Here is a 19,188-nt window from a genome sequence, read left to right as displayed (position 1 = left end):
AAGCACCCCACTGGTTAATGAGAGGATGTACATGGCTTCAGTCTGATGAGACACTGGTCTCATTATTGGTGGGAACGTATTATGTGGGTGGTCTTGGGAAGGGAAAAAAAGCAGAGCCTTGGCGTCATGCTTTATACACACGGCCCGTAAAAAGTCACATTTAATTATTATTATTCATCTGAAACATGCTGTGACTGATATTCCAAAAGGTCTCATACAGGGAAAAGTGGGGTAAAACGCCCCCTACTGTTCTTCCCAAAATAACCACTAGATAAAGTCAAGATTTTTGTTTCTTGTATAGACTTTGTAGAACATAGGTTATAAGTGAATCAATGACACTATTGTCAATTTATCTCATATGTCTGCATCACGGATTTGCTTATTTTCCATATTATTGTGAAGTTACTTTGAAAATCTCTATTGCATAAAGTGCTATATAAATAAAAGTGACAAAAATGCATTTTTTTTTTTATTTTAAGGAAAGTAAATACAATAAGGTCTTCATTAAACTACACCATAAACCAACATAGTTTTCTGTATTAATGGTCCATTGCAATTATTTCTTTAGTAAAGAAAACGGAAAAAGTATTGCATTAATCATTTAACACACTGACAGACAATAATTGGAAATTGTACGATTAGTTTTTTGTCCACCAAGTAGCCCTCCTAATTGTGTGACAACCCAAAAGCAAATATGTCCTGTGCTGAGAATTTCAGTACATGCTCACTTGTCACATGCAAACTTAATACCGTCCTCCATGACATGAAACAAACATCTTTTGACACCTTTGGTCATTATGCTGGTACACGCTGTGGAGAAAACCTGCTTGTGGTCCTTTGACACATGACTTTTAGTGAACAGCATCCTGTGAGTTACTATTCTCTGCCATGCTTTACACAGGTAGGGCTTGTCAAAGTCTGTAGTGCTATCAGCTGACCTCCACCTGCGAGATGATGATGATGATGATGAGCCGGGCACTTCTGATACCCCTGGATCAGATGCATAGTTCCTCATTATGGCATGAGTAGTGGCAAAAATCACAATGCCATAGTTTCTGCGAAGTCTGTCCAGCAACTCGGCACACTTTCTCAGGTTAGCCTCCTGACAAACAGTGCTCTCGCCGCCATTGAATCTGTCCACCCAGTAGAAGGAAGAAATGCTGTCGATGATCAGAAGGCAGAGGGAGGGCTGGCTGGAAAAGGTGTTTTCGAGGTACTGTAGGGTTAGGAGGAGCTGTACTGAGCTGTTGCAGTGCACTACAGACAGCCTGCACAGACATGAACGCACCCTCTCCTCGGATTCGTTTTCAGAGCCATCACCCTCCTTAGAGCCTTCAGCCAAACGCCCCTCCAGAACGCTCACTAAGCGCAGCATGTCAAAGTGGTAGTCAGTGTCAACGAAGACCACCGCCACCTCCAGACCTCCACTCTGGACTGGCATGATGCAGCGGGTGATGAGGTGGTACAAGGTTTCTGTCTTTCCTGTGCCCTCCAAGCCATGAAACTCCACGACGTCACCTGGATGGATGCAGAACTGAATTAAGACTTATGCCGAGTTCACACTGCATGATTTTCAAACTCGTCGGATCGCCGTTGTTTTCACACTGCGTGACTATCTGGGGTAGCATTCAGTTGCTGCTGTGTTCACATTGCACGATGGATCGGTGACAGGGGGTTTCACACTGCGTGACTTCACAATAGGAAGAATCACCGACAGCTCTGTCTGGTCCGCAAACTACGTTTCACAACAAAACACGCACGAGAAGTGATAAGGAAATAACCCAAGAACCCGCGCGTGTCAGACCGGAGTTCTCGAGCAAGACTGAATTATTAAAAAAATATATATATATAGCCCGCAAATTGTCTGTGAGCTGATTTCCAGCTACAAGGAGAAAAAGAAAAACAGATTATGCAGGAGGGAGATGCAGGGAACAGGGATTGGGTGTTCTGCAATCTGGTCTATAACTCCTCCCCGAACTTTCCTCTGCCCTGTATCTTGGTCTCTCATTGGCTGTAGGTTATCGCCGATGTCAGAAATCATTGCACACAGCGTGATTGTGATTCGCCGACAGCTCCAGATATTTAGCATGCCAAATATTTTGCGGGCGTCGGCGACGTGTCGGCGATTCCCTCAGATCGCGTCTTTGATAATTCACACTGCGTGATTGTCACTCGCGTGAACGAGCACCGATTTGCCTCCGATTTCGGGCATTTGTCGGAGGTTTCGCAAAACCTGTCGGCGAGTGAAAAATCGGGCTAAAATCGTGCAGTGTGAACTTGGCATTAAGGTCTTTGCACACAAAATTCCAATAGTCCAAAATTCTCGCACATTCAAAAATAAATACGACCTCACACTGTGTCAATCACGTTTACACACTGACACTGCCTCCGAAACTTTCGTCTGTCATAAAAAAAAAAAATCGGATCAGATTTGATTTTCTGTGTTTTCACAGAAGCTTTTTTTTAAATAGGAAAGGATGACGAATCTGAGAAAAAAAAACTCATACGAAAATTTCGGACTCGGTGTGCAGTGACATTTAGACTTGAATAGAGTGCTACATGGATGACATATTTTTGTTGGGAAAAACCTGGACATGAATTAGCATTTTAACACTTCCAGTTCTATCCCCTTAAGTCTATGGGTTTTTTGGTTAAATGCCTGTAATAAGGACTGTAGTTACACAAGCTTAAGATATTTTCATGTTTTATTCTATAACATAAAATACATCAGCAATACACCCTTTTGAAAAAATTTTTTTTTTAAAGCTTGTTTTGTCATAAAAAAGTGATTGCTAACATGTGGCTAAAATGGAAATATAAAGAGGTTGTCTGGGGATTAAACATCATCATTCATTCAGAATTAATACATGTTGTGTTCACTTGTGAAGATGATGAACAAAATGTGTAAGGATCATAACTTTTTTTTTGTTCATCTAAGAGCTAATAATACAAAAGCCAATAGATCAATCCTATTGGGTTTTTGGTGAGGGAACCAGGGTGATGCGAACTGCCGGGTTAGTCTACAAATATACAGTATGTCATCACTGAGGCGCTCTATTCAAGTGCTAATCTGAGTTAACATAGCAAATGGGATGAGCAATTGTGATTTATATTTGAATTTACAGCTTAAGTGTGTTCTTTTTTACGTCAGTAGTGGCACCAAATGGTACTGCAAAAATGTGTGTTTTCAAAAAGGTTTTTTTTAGATACAGACCCCTTGTCCAAATACCCACACTTGCGGTCTTGGCCACTTGAGAGCGCGTGCGCGCGACAGGAAGTAAGTGTGCAAGTCTGTCCCATGTCTTCAAAATGACAAAGTGCAGTGCCCTTAACGCACACTAAATCCACACTATCTCGAATACCACTCCGGAGTGCTATTCAAGGCTAAGTGTATCCCATCATGCATCATGTTCTGGAAATAAATCATGAGACTTTTTGCCGAGATCTCGCGAGAGGTCATGGAAACCTTTCCAATGCAAGTTAAATATTAATATAATAATTAGACATTACAAATAATTTGGTAGAAAAACAAGTGTTTTTACTTTTACTGGTGCAAAGATGAGTAGTGGTGATATTTATTTTGTACAACATTTGCAACTGCTTTTTACCACTTAATTAGAAGCACCACAAATTAAAATTGTCATGTTATAGGGACTACTGAACAGACATTTAGAAGTTGATTTTAAAATGCAAAGCATTTCAAATTCAAATTCAAATAAAGCCGTGTAAACACTTGCATTTTTACAACACTAGAAGTAGGGATGCACCGATATGAACATTTTGGCCGATACCGATAACTGATAATTCTTTATTTTTGAAAGCCGATAACCGATATGTTGGCCGATAAATCTATATCCAAATTTTTATATACTTTTTGAGAGCCTGATTACAAAAAAGTTCTCATCATTAAAACCCACATCCCAAACACTTCAACATAAGCAGCCTAGTTTGAACGGTGTACGTTTTAAAAATAATTTTACACTCCCATTACCAAATTTAGTCATAAAAAAGTCTTACAAATAAATAAAATAATGCATAAATAATGCAAACAAGTTACTGGACATCATTACACGTGTAAAGAATCAAAATGAATGCGCCATAGATCAATAAAACGGAATAGCCTCTGCACGGACAATAATTAAACGATTTTAATTACTAAACCATATTGTTGATGAAAATAATAAGAGAAAAATACAAGTGGTTGTTGTTATTAATAATATATCAATGATTTTGAAAAAGTAACAAATTAATACCACTGTTTTAAATAGCAGCCATTGAGCTGCAGCTCAAGCTGAAGCTGAAGAGCTGAATGAACACGGTAAACTGAAGCGTTTTGCTGGCAGCTTATTTAACTCAAGGAAATGCATCCTGAGATTAATATTAATACAAAAGCTTGTTTTGTCATAAAAAAGTGATTGCTAACATGTGGCTAAAATGGAAATATAAAGAGGTTGTCTGGGGATTAAACATCATCATTCATTCAGAATTAATACATGTTGTGTTCACTTGTGAAGATGATGAACAAAATGTGTAAGGATCATAACTTTTTTTTTGTTCATCTAAGAGCTAATAATACAAAAGCCAATAGATCAATCCTATTGGGTTTTTGGTGAGGGAACCAGGGTGATGCGAACTGCCGGGTTAGTCTACAAATATACAGTATGTCATCACTGAGGCGCTCTATTCAAGTGCTAATCTGAGTTAACATAGCAAATGGGATGAGCAATTGTGATTTATATTTGAATTTACAGCTTAAGTGTGTTCTTTTTTACGTCAGTAGTGGCACCAAATGGTACTGCAAAAATGTGTGTTTTCAAAAAGGTTTTTTTTAGATACAGACCCCTTGTCCAAATACCCACACTTGCGGTCTTGGCCACTTGAGAGCGCGTGCGCGCGACAGGAAGTAAGTGTGCAAGTCTGTCCCATGTCTTCAAAATGACAAAGTGCAGTGCCCTTAACGCACACTAAATCCACACTATCTCGAATACCACTCCGGAGTGCTATTCAAGGCTAAGTGTATCCCATCATGCATCATGTTCTGGAAATAAATCATGAGACTTTTTGCCGAGATCTCGCGAGAGGTCATGGAAACCTTTCCAATGCAAGTTAAATATTAATATAATAATTAGACATTACAAATAATTTGGTAGAAAAACAAGTGTTTTTACTTTTACTGGTGCAAAGATGAGTAGTGGTGATATTTATTTTGTACAACATTTGCAACTGCTTTTTACCACTTAATTAGAAGCACCACAAATTAAAATGATGTCGTGTTATAGGGACTACTGAACAGACATTTAGAAGTTGATTTTAAAATGCAAAGCATTTCAAATTCAAATTCAAATAAAGCCGTGTAAACACTTGCATTTTTACAACACTAGAAAAAATTACTCATTTGAAAAAGTAACTCAGATATTCTCTTGTAAATTAAAAAGTAATGCGTTACTTTACTAGTTACTTGAAAAAAGTAATCCGATTACGTAACTCGCGTTACTTGTAATGTGTTACCCCCAACACTGCATATTACTTCATAGTATTCTATTCTGTTCTTAGTAATTAGTGTTTTGAAACAGATCATACGTGTTTTGTTTTGATGAAGACACAAAATCGTCTGCAACAGCAGACACATATAGTTTTAATATAATATACTGTTTGTACAAAATTTATAACATCATATTAATATTATAAATATGACAATTATTTAATTAACTGAAATGGAATTTAAGTAGGGTGAAGTCAGCTAAAATAGGCCACGTTTTGGTAAATGACTTATAATAGCATCAAATAAGCTATGCATGAGATCTAATGATATATTTTTGTATAAATTAGCATGGGTCTCTTAAATATGTATATATATTTTAAATGTCAAAAAGTATAATTGTTTTAAAATTATGAGAGTTAGAGTATCAGCAGGTACTTTCTTGAGCCACGGCACAGTGTTCAGGTAAAGTGGGCCAGTATAAAAAGCGAACAACACAGGTCATTTCGGCTGAAATCATTTTATTTTTAATAGTAAATTGACACTATTGTCTTTAGTGTGCCATAGCAACAGCACCATATGCATTTCATTAAATAGAAAGTTGACTGAATATTTCAAGACGTCCCTTCTGCTCACCAAGCCTGCATTTATTTGATTCAAAATGCAGCAAAAACAGTATTTTGAACATTTTGAAAACATATTCAACATTTTGAAACATTTGTACTATTTAATATCGACTCCAAGCTTTTGAATGGCATAATGTTATGAAAGTTTTTTTTATTTCAGATAAATGCTGATTTTTGGATCTTTCTATTCATCAAAGAATCCTGAAAAAATGTACTCAACTGAATAAAAAAAGTTTCTTGAACAGCAAATCGGAATGTTAGAATGATTTCTTAAGAAGCATGTGACTAGAGTAATGATGCTGAAAATGTAGCTTTGATCACAGGAATAAATTACATTTTAAAATGTATTCAAATAGAAAACAGTTATTTTAAATAGCAAAAATGTTTCAACATTTAAAAAAATGAAAAATCTCACTGTTCAAAAACTTTTGGCTGGTAGTTTATGTGTGTATGTAGATTTTGTATGCACACATATCTAGGCCTATAAACCCTTTTTCACCCTCAATTGAAGTGTATGCAGCCCATTTTAGCTGAAAAGTGTGGCCAATTTTAGCTTAACCAGCCATTTCTACCTAAAATGACGTTTTTCACAAAAACCGGTTTCATTTTTAAATTAAACTTTTTTACTTGAAAGAGCATGTCAAAACATTGTTCATAAACCTTTGCTTTGTTGGTAAGCATATGTATAATTGCTTTAGTACCCTTACTGGTGATGAAAGAAATGTACTATGTCAGGCTCACTTACCTTACAGTTGTCAAATGTCAACAAGTGTTGAAGCAACAATGCAAGACCAGTTATTGTGACTGACTATACAAATTTTATATGACGCTACAACCTTATTTGGCCCATTTTACCCGATAGCCCATTTTAGCTGACTTCACCCACAAATGTATTGATATGGTCTTTTTATAAAAACTTTAATTTCTGACACTGGTCTAAAGCAGTGGTTCCCAACCCTGGTCCTTGAGGCACCCCAACACATTTTGCATGTCTCCTTAATCAAACACGCCTGATTCAGGTCATCAGCTCATTAGTAGAGACTTCAAGACCTGAAATTGGTGTGTCAGAGGAAGGCGACATGCAAAATGTGCAGTGTTTGGGGTGCCTCCAGGACCAGGGTTGGGAACCACTGATTTAGAGAACACACAGTGGGCAATAATTTAAAACGTTTTGAAAGTGAGACATTTTAACAACGTCGTTTGCACTGCGCTCTTGCGTTACTTGATCTTTTTATTTTGGTGCGTCAATCTGTTAAGTTACTCAGTATAAGAAATGATGATCCACACTCACGAGAACAATCTTCTTTTTTCTTTTATTTTACATTCATTACTGATGGGACACAAACGTTCCGGCATTGAAAGTGAGACATAAAATGATTTACTAAAAAAACAATTGCTCATGAAATAATACAAAAAAACAACAACAACTGTGAGAATAACAAGGCATCATCACTTCAATACACTACAGAGGGACTACAAATTTATAACTCTAAATAAATGATATAGGCTAATGTAAAATTAGGACCGACTGCCATAGAGTTTATCCTATAAAGGGCATAAAAAGGGACTTCGTTATAGTTCGATTTCAACTTGCATATGTATATATGTATAATGTATGCATGTATGTATGCATTTGTGTGTTTATTTAACATACACTATTGCCAAATCAACAATACCCACAATAAAAAGTGAAATAAATAAATACTGCCAATAATCTTAATAATAGTAATAAGTTTATTTTAAATAATAATAATCATCATTGTCATCAATACAGCTCCAATCCCCAAATTTTCCAACGTTCATTGATAACATATTTCATTAACCAAGAGATATATACTTCCATTGTTTTTACACCTGTATTTCATTACCCCAAACAATCAGAGTTTCCAAATCGATTCGCCATATAATCTTGGACCAAATTAACACAAATTTACAGATCTAGGTACGTCTGCCATTAAAGCTGAATCGTAATTAAGTAAGAGGTTAAGAAAGTAAACAGTGATAATGCGCCACGCGCTCTGCGCTCTGCGCTCTGCAGGCGCTTTTGCCAACTCATGAAATTACGGAGCCTACTATGGCAATTGTTTAAGTTATAAATATTAATTATGCAATGTTGACGTTCCTTAGTAATCTTCGGTGGCGAAGGCTTGGCTCATGGTTATTAACTATGTCATGAAGTCTCTTCGTTTACCTTCATGACTTATGAATATTAATAAACTCGCCTTCTTGTCTTTACCATAGTGGGATTCGTAATTTCACTGTCAGCCCTCCTGTGGACCGTGATGAGGCAGCGCGAGTAGATCCAGCATGTTTCTATTTTTTGCCTTCCCTTTGACTCGGGAAGTAGTCGCGCAAAATAACGGTGCAAGCCATAATCAAGGGATAATACATACCGCAATAAAGGTAAACCCGACAACCCTGTAAACGGCACATGGTTTCTGTGTAGATAATGTCGTTAATGTTGTGTCATGCGGATGTGTTTGTGTGTTTGTGTCCAGGGCTGGTGATGGCAGTGCGGCCCCCTCCGTGCGTGATCGACTGCGGGACAGGGTGAGTTTGTTCACTCCTTTATAATCCTCCAGTTTCATTTAAAGCTTTGCAATCAATCTGACAAATCTTTAAGCCCGCTGTTGTTGCAGACTAACTTGATTAAATGCTTGCCTCAGTATCATTATGCGTATATGATTCCAATGAAAGCATGTATTTTAGGTAGAAAATACACTGAATTACTATAGGCTGCTATTCCTAAACTTTGTTTTAAATGCTTCTAATCTGTTATGGTGCATGAATCCACAAATATGGATGAGGGATATATGAATTGGGATGTGGGTTGTATATAGGGTTGCCAACTTTAGAAAAGGAAAATAAGGGACAATCGTGGTTTTTCATGGGACAGAATAAGGGACACACACACACAGGCCTATTATGTATATCTGATATATATCTCTTTAATATAATAAAAAAAAAAAAAAAATTTTATGGAGTCTTATCTCATCAAGGCTGTATTTATTTGATCAAAAATACAGTAATATTGTTCAATATTATTGCAATTTCTAATATTGGTTTCCTACCATATTATACTTTAAAATATAATTTATTTCTTTGACGCAGCACTGAATTTTCAGCATCATTACTCCAGTCCTCAGTGTCACATGATCCTTTAGAAATCATTCTTATGCTGATTTCTTATCAGTGTTGAAACTTGTGCTGCTTAATTTGTTTTTGGAACCTGTGTTCCATAAATAAAGCAAAAAGTTAAAAAGAACAGAATTGATTCAAAATATAAATCTTTTCTAACAATATCACTTTTTATCCATTTAACACATGCTTGCTGAATAAAAGTATTCTAAAAGTTTCTTTAAAAAAAGAAAAGAAATTTACTGACCCCAAACTTTTGAATAGTAGTGTATATTTAACACAGATTTTTTTATTTTGAATAAATACTGTTCTTTTTAACTTTTTATTTATCAAAAAATCCTGAAAAAAATATCACTGGTCCCAAACAATAATAAGCAGCACAACTGTTTCCAACACTGATTATAAATCAGCATATTAGAATGATTTCTGAAGGATCATGTGACACTAAAGACCTGAGTAATGATGCTGAAAATACAGCTTTGCTTCACAGGAATAAATTAAGTATAAATAGAAAACTGTAATGTTAAATTGCAATAATAGGCTATTTCACCAAATTACATTTTTTTTCTGTATTTTTTAACAAATAAATGCAGGCATGATGAGCATAAGAAACTTCTTTAAAAAAAAACAAACATTAAAACTCTTACTGATCCCAAACTTTTGAACGGCAGTATATAGGCTATAGGCAATCTACCTCATGAACAGCTAAATGTTCTCCCATTGTGCAATACAAATATGTGCATTAACCTTATACTATTTATCACCCTACATCCATTAAATGTAAATTGTTTTATCTAGGTATACATTAAAGAAAGACGACTTTCCTTATTGATCACATCTTCCCTCAGGTAAAATCATAGACTGTATAAAAGGGTAAAATGCACGTTTTCTTGCGTGGCTGGATGTTGGAATCACGTTGTTTGCATTCGCTCAAACTGATTTGCTGAAGTCGAAACGCGGATGTAAAAATGTTTTTTTCCCATTCGCAGGTAAAATCATAGACTGTATAAAAGGGTAAAATGCACGTTTTCTTGCGTGGCTGGATGTTGGAATCACGTTGTTTGCATTCGCTCAAACTGATTTGCTGAAGTCGAAACGCGGATGTAAAAATGTTTTTTTTCCCATTCGTATGGTCTAGGTGGTCATACGGCATATGCCTTAAATACGGGACAAACTGATGTCTTAAATACAGGACGATTCCGGATTATACGGAACGGTTGGCAACCCTACATGCATATTTTTGTATCTGTTCTGAGCTGATGAATTCAGTCCTGTAACGCTAGTAAAAACTAATTCAGAAGTAACAGTGTCTTGATTATGTAAACAACTAGTCAGTATCGGCATATGAAAAATTAAGAGAGTGTATAGGAAGCAATATTCATGTTATAGGTTTTGGTGTGATTTATGTTTTCATCTAAACTATGTTGGTCTTGATTTACTTGGCTGCCATGTTGAGACATTAATCAGGTGTGTTATAGCTATATAATAAACTACCACAGCTGTTGCTTGATAAATGGACAGACCGTGTACTCACTGGAAATACTGATTGAAAAATTATAAACGAATAGACTGAACCACAGTCATTCTGATTCATTCATCTCATTGATGATGATGATATACTGTTCTTCGTCCTCAGGTACACCAAGATTGGTTATGCAGGAAACACGGAGCCCCAGTTCATCATGCCATCCTGTGAGCTGCCTGCCAGTTTTAGTTGTTAAATGCGCTGATCAGTGAAGACTAGTACTGCATGTCCAGCACTCAGATCCAGGATATAATATTTGGATCATGAATTTAATTAAACTCTGCCTTAGGGAACCACTATTTAAAGCTGTTATTCACCACTGCTGTAACCTCAATATACTGTAGGCTCTGAGCCTGTTAACAACACATATCCTTTCATAGCACTTATTGATTGTAATGTTTTTGTCAATGGATACCGTTAAACATTCAAATTTGTGTTAAGCATATTTTATACGAACGTGCTTTTTGACTTCACAGTGCTACAATAGTCAACTGATTGTAGCATTGTCAATTTTAGGTATTGCGATCAGAGAGACAGCCAGTGTTGGAGATCAGGCACAGAGGCGTCTCATGAAAGGGGTGGATGACCTCGATTTCTTCATTGGAGATGAAGCCATTGATAAGCCCAATTATGCAACCAAGGTAATCATTTCTTTCAGCAAATACAATGTTTATTGTATCAGTCTGTTGTTTTAGGCATTTGGACGACACTGTACAGTCTACCTCAGGATGTTTATAAGCAGATTTGTTGTATGCAATCACAAAAGGAAGTACTAATGCTGACCTATTGTACATACAGTACTTGAAGATCCAAGAGGGCATCTAAATGCTAGTGTACTTCTAAAACAGCCTTTTTTGAGTATAATAATAATTCCTTACATTTATATAGCGCTTTTCTGGGCACTCAAAGCGCTTTACATAGAAGGGGGAATCTCCTCAACCACCACCAGTGTGCAGCATCCACCTGGATGATGTGACGGCAGCCATATTGCACCAGACCACCCACCACACACCAGCTTATTGGTGGAGAGGAGACAGAGTGATGAAGCCAATCAGCAGATATGGGGATGGTTAGGAGGCCATGATGGTCAGAGGCCAATGGGCGAATTTGGCCAGGATGCCGGGGTTAAACCCCTACTCTTTTTCGAAATGACCACAGAGAGTCAGGACCTCGGTTTAACGTCTCATCCGAAAGATGGTGCTTTTTGTCAGTATAGTGTCCCCGTCACTACTCTGGGGCATTAGGACCCACACAGACCATAGGGTGAGCACCTGCTGCTGGCCTCACTAACATCTCTTCCAGCAGCAACCTAGTTTTTCCCAGGAGGTCTCCCATCCATGTTCTGACCAGGCTCAGCCCTGCTTAGCTTCAGTGGGCAACCAGTCTTGGGCTGCAGGGTGATATGACTGCTGTATAAAAAGGACAACTTCCTAGCAAGTACTGTAGCAAACAGACTATTTTAAATGGGGAGGATTACTTTAATATGTTATGCCAAACTTCCTGTTTAAACTAGAAAAACTGTGCGTAAGTATACGAAAGAAAAAAAACGGCACTCATCCAACGATTTCATGAAATGTACAAAAGTGTTTGGAAATGTCGGGGGCAGCAATGGTTCAATTGTCAGGAAGTCTAAAGCTACTCAGACACTGCCTAGAAAAGGCAGTCCTTTAAAACACAGCTTGAACAAGAAGACTTGAGAGGTGAAGGATCACTTTGAAAGAGTTACAGGGTTCAATAACTGAGAACAGAGTGAAGGGGCACCAGTCAACCATGTCAAGGGCTTGACATGATATTGAGCTGTACAGAGGATAGGCACAAAAGAAACCATTGCTCAGCTTGCAGTCAGTGTGATAAAAGATTTAGTGATAGAGCTTTTTAAAATCATGTTTGATGAGAATGTGACACTGTCAACCAAAAAAAAAAAAACCATAAAATAAATACTAGCAGCAGAGTTTGGCAGTCAAGTCACCTTTATTTATATAGTGTTTTTTACAATACAGATGGTTTAAAAGCAGTTTCACAGTAATTAACAGAAAAATGTCAGAATCAGTGAAGCAAACTTAATCAAATATGAGACAAATCCAAATTAATATTGCATAACACACTACAGCTAAAATGTGCTTTAGTATGTTAGTCAAAATGTCAAAATAAGTATTCTTATTTAAAGCACGACAAAATATTATGAAAATATAATGATTTAAAGTATGTTTTAAAGTAAAACTTAATTTTAAAAGTGTACTTAATAGCGTACTTAAAGGTGCAATAGGTGATTGTCTTCAGAAACATTTTTTGTTATGCTGGTTGAAAGTCTCTTCACATCATGACAGCAATCTTTAAGTTAAGTGGTCTAAATGTATTTATCTGTATTTATATATTCTGTGGAAGGCATAGGACCAAGAAATGTTCGTCCAATCAAAACGCTCGGTCCGAGCGTTTTAATTGGCTTTCCTACCTGCCTGTCAACGTATGTATTAGCATACCTCTGTGCACCCTGTTCGCGCAGACAGGATACGTCATCAGCGCGTTCACGCACGCTGTGCAGACAGAGCGAGAATGGCAGACAAACATCAACAAGCCAATCTTCCTTCATGGTATTGTAGTACTTTTACTAACTGAACTATAAAGTTTTCTCACCGGTGAATGACACATGATGTAGCCCAGCGGGTCCCAATTCCAGAGGGTGGGACGTTCGCTTCCAGTGCTATCAGGCTAAAGTTAGCATTTTCCAAGATCTTCTACTGCACCTTTAACAGTCATGAAAATTTACTCTTTTTTTAAGTTTACTTAAGTGGCCTTTTATTTTATTAATATATTATCTGCATGTACCCTTTTGTAACATTATACTTGAGATATGAAGTACACTACAAGTGCGCATTCAATACAATTTTTCTCAAGGGGTGGTAGCATCATACTGTTGGGTTGCCTTTCATCATTAGGGACAGACCATCTTTTTTTACATCAGAAAGAAGAATAGATGATGTACTGTAAACTACATGAAGATTCTGCAAGGGAACATGTTTCAAAAAATGAAGCCATATAGGCAGTTTGTTTTTGGAGAACAAAGACCAAAAGGCCAAAAGAACATTTGAAAAATAACACTTAAATGTGTGCATATGTCTCACACTTACCAAAATATACATTTTACCACCTCATGATACCATACTTCATAACGGTTCTGTATTATTGTGTTTCATAAAAGTATTTTTCCTGTCTTTGTCTTGTTCTTATTTGCTGTTTTTATCTTTTTTGAAATATACAGTCCTTTCTGAGATTCCTAATGAAAAGTTTGTGTTGTCGAGAGACAACAGACAATGTTAACTAAGACTAGAGTAATGAGGAATTCATGTAATGGTCTTTTTCTCTATACACATTAGTGGCCCATCAGACATGGTATTGTTGAGGATTGGGATCTCATGGAGAAGTTCATGGAGCAGGTCATATTTAAATATCTCAGAGCTGAACCAGAGGACCACAACTTCTTGATGGTATGTCGACTGTACATTAAAGACCTTAAAGATGACATTATGGAGTGTTTGGCACAGTAATTTAAAGAGATTTGTGAAACATCTTCTTCCCACTGAGAAACAGAGGAAGCCCATACATAATTGAAGCTACCATTGAAATATTTATTGTTTGCATAATGATAGATTATGCTGCTTTGTATGTACCAGAGTGCAACAGGGTTTTTAGTCACAAACAGGATGTTTCCAGTGTGTCTACTGCATGTGTGCCTTTGTTTCGCTGCTCCATTTGATGAAGACAAAACACTCTTTATATGCGCCTGATATTTTACATTTCAAAAGAGCACATTTCATTTATTCAACAGACCTTTTGTGTCTGTTTATCCTGATGTTGCAGTGCTATATTTTCTCTTCAGACAGAACCTCCTCTAAATACCCCAGAGAACCGGGAATACTTAGCTGAGATCATGTTTGAAACGTTCAGCGTCCCAGGACTATATATTGCTGTTCAGGTAAACCTTTACGTTTAAATATGTCAACTCCGTTACAAAGATGCCATAAACAAAGAAACATAGAAAGCTGTGTTTGAAAGATCAATAATGTATCATATATATTAGCCTGTCAATTAATTAGCTTTTAAATGTAAACCTCCTATTGTGTTGTTGGTGAATTAGATCTACACTCTATTTTTCAATTACATGAAATACTGTTTAAACAATTTAATTATTTTTAGAAATTTCTTGACTTTTCTAATTTAGGGTTATGAATTTCATTCATTTTGACAAATAGATGCTTTTTAAACAAGCTGTACAAATTTTGGTTACATCGATTGTGTTGGGGTCAAATTGATCTCTCACTGGTTTCCATGCAATTCACAAAAAGTCAGGTAAAATACAGAAAACCTTTATTGTAGCTCGTCAAAGATTAAAATAGAAAAATACATGAATACCTATGAAATTTAATACTCAAAGTGTACCTGAAATTGAAAACTGTTTTCTTTAATCATCTGAGGAGAATTTGCTGTTTCTTCATCTATTTGAGTTTCACGTTCAAAAAAGTATGTGAAATTATGTCTTTGGTTGTTAGTTTCTATTTCAAATACTAGTCGGATTCAGCACAGAAAATAAGTGTGAGAAACCCATTTTACAATTGATAGCTGGCATAAAAAATCAGAGGCTATTCACACTAAGTACAAATAATGTTAATGTCACTGTTTATACTTAGTTATAGTTATTTGCACCTTAGTTATAAAATAGTCACAGGTAGTCATTGCATTAAAAATATTAAATTCAATTCAAGTTTATTTGTATAGCGCTTTTCACGATACAAATCGTTGCAAAGCAGCTTTACAGAAAATTAAGTTTCTACAATATATTTAGTAGTAGCTTATCAGTGTTGACTGTCAGTTAATGTACATATGGAAGAAATGTACGGAAAAATTAATTAAAGACGTAATCAAATAGACGATGAACATTATTAACAGCAATTATTATATATTGCAATCAAACTTATAGCAAACTTTGGTAGTTCTGTATGTTGTTTCAGGGTTGGCATCATCTGAGGTCCTCTGAGAGGTTGGCATAATCTCTTCTCATGTGTTCTGGATCCAGACTAAAGCTTGTGTAAAAAACTAATCCCGTATTTTCTAATAATATTACCAAGAGGCAACATGTATATCGAAAATAGCAGAGGACCTAGGACAGATCCTTGTGGCACTCCATATTTTACTGGTGATAATTGAGATGACTCCCCATTTAAATAAAGAAAGTGGTAGCGATTTGACAGGTTGGATCTAAATCATCTTAAAGCCTGCCCTTGAATACCCATATAGTTTTGTAATCGATTATGTCATGCTCTATGGTGTCGCACACAGCACTAAAATATGAAGGAAATATTGTTATTTTGTGCTTATTTTGAACATTATAATATGTGGGTTATAAATTATACAGATTTTTTAACACAAGAGGAGTTTATAATGTATCAGATTTCATTCTTTTTACATTTCTCGTATTTTTCATATATATTTGAAGTTTTTTTAATTGCATTGCTCTATCTACTCAGAGTAAATATAGGGATCATTCGCACTAGGCACATTCCTGTATTCAGCATGGAATATGTCAGAAACAGCAATTTTATCTTTGTGGCTATTTTTTAGGCTGTTTTGGCATTGGCTGCATCGTGGACTTCAAGACAGGTTGGAGAACGAACACTAACAGGAATCGTGATTGATAGTGGTGATGGGGTTACTCATGCTATACCAGTGGTAAACAGTTTTCATACAGTACCATCAAAAAGTAGACATATAAGCCAAATTGTGATTAAGTGTGATCTGCAAATATATGTTGCTAGAGTTTTCCTCAACAATTTAGATGGCTGTTTCTTTTTTATCTCTTAGGCAGAAGGTTATGTGATTGGCAGCTGTATAAAGCACATACCTATAGCAGGCAGAGACATCACCTACTTCATTCAACAGCTGCTAAGAGAGAGAGAGATCGGCATTCCTCCAGAACAGTCACTGGAGACTGCAAAAGCTGTTAAAGTGAGTATCAGCAAGGATGATATTCCTCTCTCTGGAATGCTTCATTCCGATTGGTCAACTGTGACATAGAGTGATAGAGTGAAATATTACATTTTTAATTTATTTTTTGTGTAGAGAAATAAAGTAAACTTAGATTTCACAGTTGTCTACTTATTTTTCTGCAAATCTACACACAAGATTAAATCATTTGAACTCAAATCAGTTTGAAGTAAATGTACATTGGGATGCAGGCTGTGTGTTGACTGTGTAGTAACTGGGATAATGTACAGTCAGTGTACAGGTTCTGATCTGGATTCATTTTATAATAGCAGATAACCATGTAATAGCCATATTTACGTCTAAAACAACTTTTGCACTCCCTATCTGCATTATTCTGTTTTTTTAAGGAAAGGTATTGCTACATGTGTCCAGACATAGTGAAGGAATTCACCAAATATGACATGGACCCTGGCAAATGGATAAAAAAATACAAGGGAATCAATGCTATCAGCAAAAATGAATTTCAAATAGATGTTGGATATGAGCGTTTTCTGGGACCAGAGATATTTTTTCACCCTGAGGTAAAAAGACCACATTCTCTGAATTATTCATCATGTATATCCAGAATGACCTTTGGAAACTCTGTAGTAAAAGGTCTTTTCACTCTGTAGTTTGCCAACCCAGACTTCATGCAGCCCATCTCAGATGTAGTGGATGAAGTCATTCAGAACTGCCCTATCGATGTCAGAAGACCACTTTACAAGGTACTATACCAATATTATCATGCTGCAGAGCGCTGCAGTGTTGATGTATTTTTGTAGGCCAAGGGAACCCTGATTCCCTCAACTAAAACCCAATAAGCTCTGTGAGCAACAAAAGTTTAGGATTCTTACACATTTTGTTCATCATGATAATCTTCACAAATGAACACAACTGAATTTTAAATCCTATATAATATCTTGAGTGTTAGCCAGGAGTTAAAGTTTAGGTTCAGTCAGTTGACAGAAAGTTAAAAGAAGACAAAATTCTCCACACTTCCAGGCTGTAGACGTGAGTAAGAGGGTCCAGCTTTAAATGAACTTAGGATACAGAAAATGTAGTATATACTTATAGGCATATGGAAAATCAGCTGATAATTTGTATCTGTTCTAACAAATTAACAGTACAAATAATTATAGCAACGTTCAAGCATGACATGTTGATTAAACATCATCCATTCTTTGCTCAAATTAGGTTATCTGTGCATTTCTTTATTCTGCAGAACACAAAAGAAGATATTTTGCAGAATGTTTGTAACCAAGCAGTTTTGGTGGCCATTGATTGCCATTGTATGAAAAAAAAAATCAAAATATCTTCTCTTATGTTCCATAGAACGAAAGAATGTCATACAGTTTTGGAATGACATGAGGGTGAGTAAATGATGAACTATCCCTTTAATACCAAAATAGATACAGTGGATTTAGACAACTAGAATTTCCTATTACATTATATAATACAAGAGGAGGGGATTGTAAATTTACTCTTTCACATTTATTTGATTATTCAGGATTATTCAACTTAAGTGGAATGGAGTGTTAAACTCCAGCGAGCATTCATACTGGTATCCTGGTAAATTTGCATTACATTCAGAGAAATTACATTGCTCTATCAAATATAGCTATAGATCAGCACAACTTCTGGCTTTTCAGTAAGTTTGTTAGCACTGACCCTGTACATCACAGTGTTCAGACTTCACTGTCAAGCTGACCAGTGAATGAGAAGTTACATTTGCACAATAAGGGGCACTAATGTAGGCCAGCAACAACTAACATGGTATAGACATATTTATGATATGCAATTTGATCAAATTCAAACTCAGACTCATAGTGTTTTCCTCTCTTTCCAAAGTCCTTATTGGAGCAAGCTGACTATCTTGTAGGGATGCACTGATACTGGTATCGGTATCGGGCCCGATACTGAGCTCCTGTACTCGTACTCGTTAAAATGCCCCGATACCAAACGCCGATACCACACAGCATGTGATAAGCGCCATATTCAGACAAAGAAACACCGACAACAGAACAACAGACAGCAGAATGGAGTTAAGGATGTCTACTACGAAGTATATGTATGCAATGAATATAACTTTAAACATTCAGTGTTAACGCCTGTATAGCTGATGTGCGCAAGCTGATAAACAAAGCACGCCGTGTGGATTGAGTGCGCGGCGACGCAGATGCACGAGCTTGTCAAGTGCATATACCTTTCTCACAGACATCACTGGAAAGTTTGTAGTTCGGTCGGATGTGTCAAAAACAAGTAAGTAAAACAATGCACACGGTAACGGTAGGGAGAGAGAGAGAGAGAGAGCGCGCACTTCTGTTGTGTGATCTTTAATATTCACTCGCTTAGCACACGCATCATTTGGATTAAAACTAAATTGTAAAAATAAGACCATTTAT

At 36.4% G+C, this 19,188-nt stretch overlaps 2 protein-coding genes across 2 annotated transcripts in view; one reads left to right on the top strand and one right to left on the bottom strand.

The window, feature by feature from the left end:
* Positions 1–484: 484 nt before the first annotated feature.
* xrcc2 (X-ray repair complementing defective repair in Chinese hamster cells 2) lies at positions 485–8,497 on the bottom strand. The gene is made up of 2 exons (XM_016231218.1): positions 8,372–8,497; positions 485–1,545 (listed from the first exon to the last, which is right to left on the bottom strand). The coding sequence occupies exons 1-2, from the start codon at positions 8,412–8,414 to the stop codon at positions 725–727; spliced, it is 864 nt and encodes a 287-aa protein (XP_016086704.1). The 5' UTR covers positions 8,415–8,497; the 3' UTR covers positions 485–724.
* Positions 8,430–19,188, top strand: part of actr3b (actin related protein 3B) — a 16,033-nt gene continuing 5,274 nt past the window's right edge. Inside the window, exons 1-10 of the mRNA XM_016231227.1 lie at positions 8,430–8,508; positions 8,604–8,655; positions 10,880–10,935; positions 11,285–11,409; positions 14,143–14,253; positions 14,646–14,741; positions 16,385–16,492; positions 16,625–16,768; positions 17,155–17,328; positions 17,419–17,511. Coding sequence (XP_016086713.1) covers positions 8,612–8,655; positions 10,880–10,935; positions 11,285–11,409; positions 14,143–14,253; positions 14,646–14,741; positions 16,385–16,492; positions 16,625–16,768; positions 17,155–17,328; positions 17,419–17,511 — 951 coding nt within the window. The 5' untranslated portion in view covers positions 8,430–8,508; positions 8,604–8,611. The remainder of the gene's footprint in view (positions 8,509–8,603; positions 8,656–10,879; positions 10,936–11,284; positions 11,410–14,142; positions 14,254–14,645; positions 14,742–16,384; positions 16,493–16,624; positions 16,769–17,154; positions 17,329–17,418; positions 17,512–19,188) is intronic.

The sequence above is a fragment of the Sinocyclocheilus grahami genome, unplaced genomic scaffold, assembly GCF_001515645.1.
Source record: "Sinocyclocheilus grahami isolate Dianchi unplaced genomic scaffold, SAMN03320097.WGS_v1.1 scaffold385.1, whole genome shotgun sequence".
Classification (NCBI taxonomy): domain Eukaryota; kingdom Metazoa; phylum Chordata; class Actinopteri; order Cypriniformes; family Cyprinidae; genus Sinocyclocheilus; species Sinocyclocheilus grahami.
The sequence above is the reverse complement of the archived record's forward strand: the minus strand, read 5'-3'. Positions and strand labels throughout refer to the sequence as shown.

Bases quoted from the DNA above. Each gene is read 5' to 3' on its own strand.
- xrcc2 (XM_016231218.1), bottom strand. From the start codon at position 8,414: ATGCTGGATCTACTCGCGCTGCCTCATCACGGTCCACAGGAGG. The intron at 1,546-8,371 runs GCTGACAGTGAA...ACTCGGCATAAG, and splicing joins TCATCACGGTCCACAGGAGG to TCTTAATTCAGTTCTGCATC.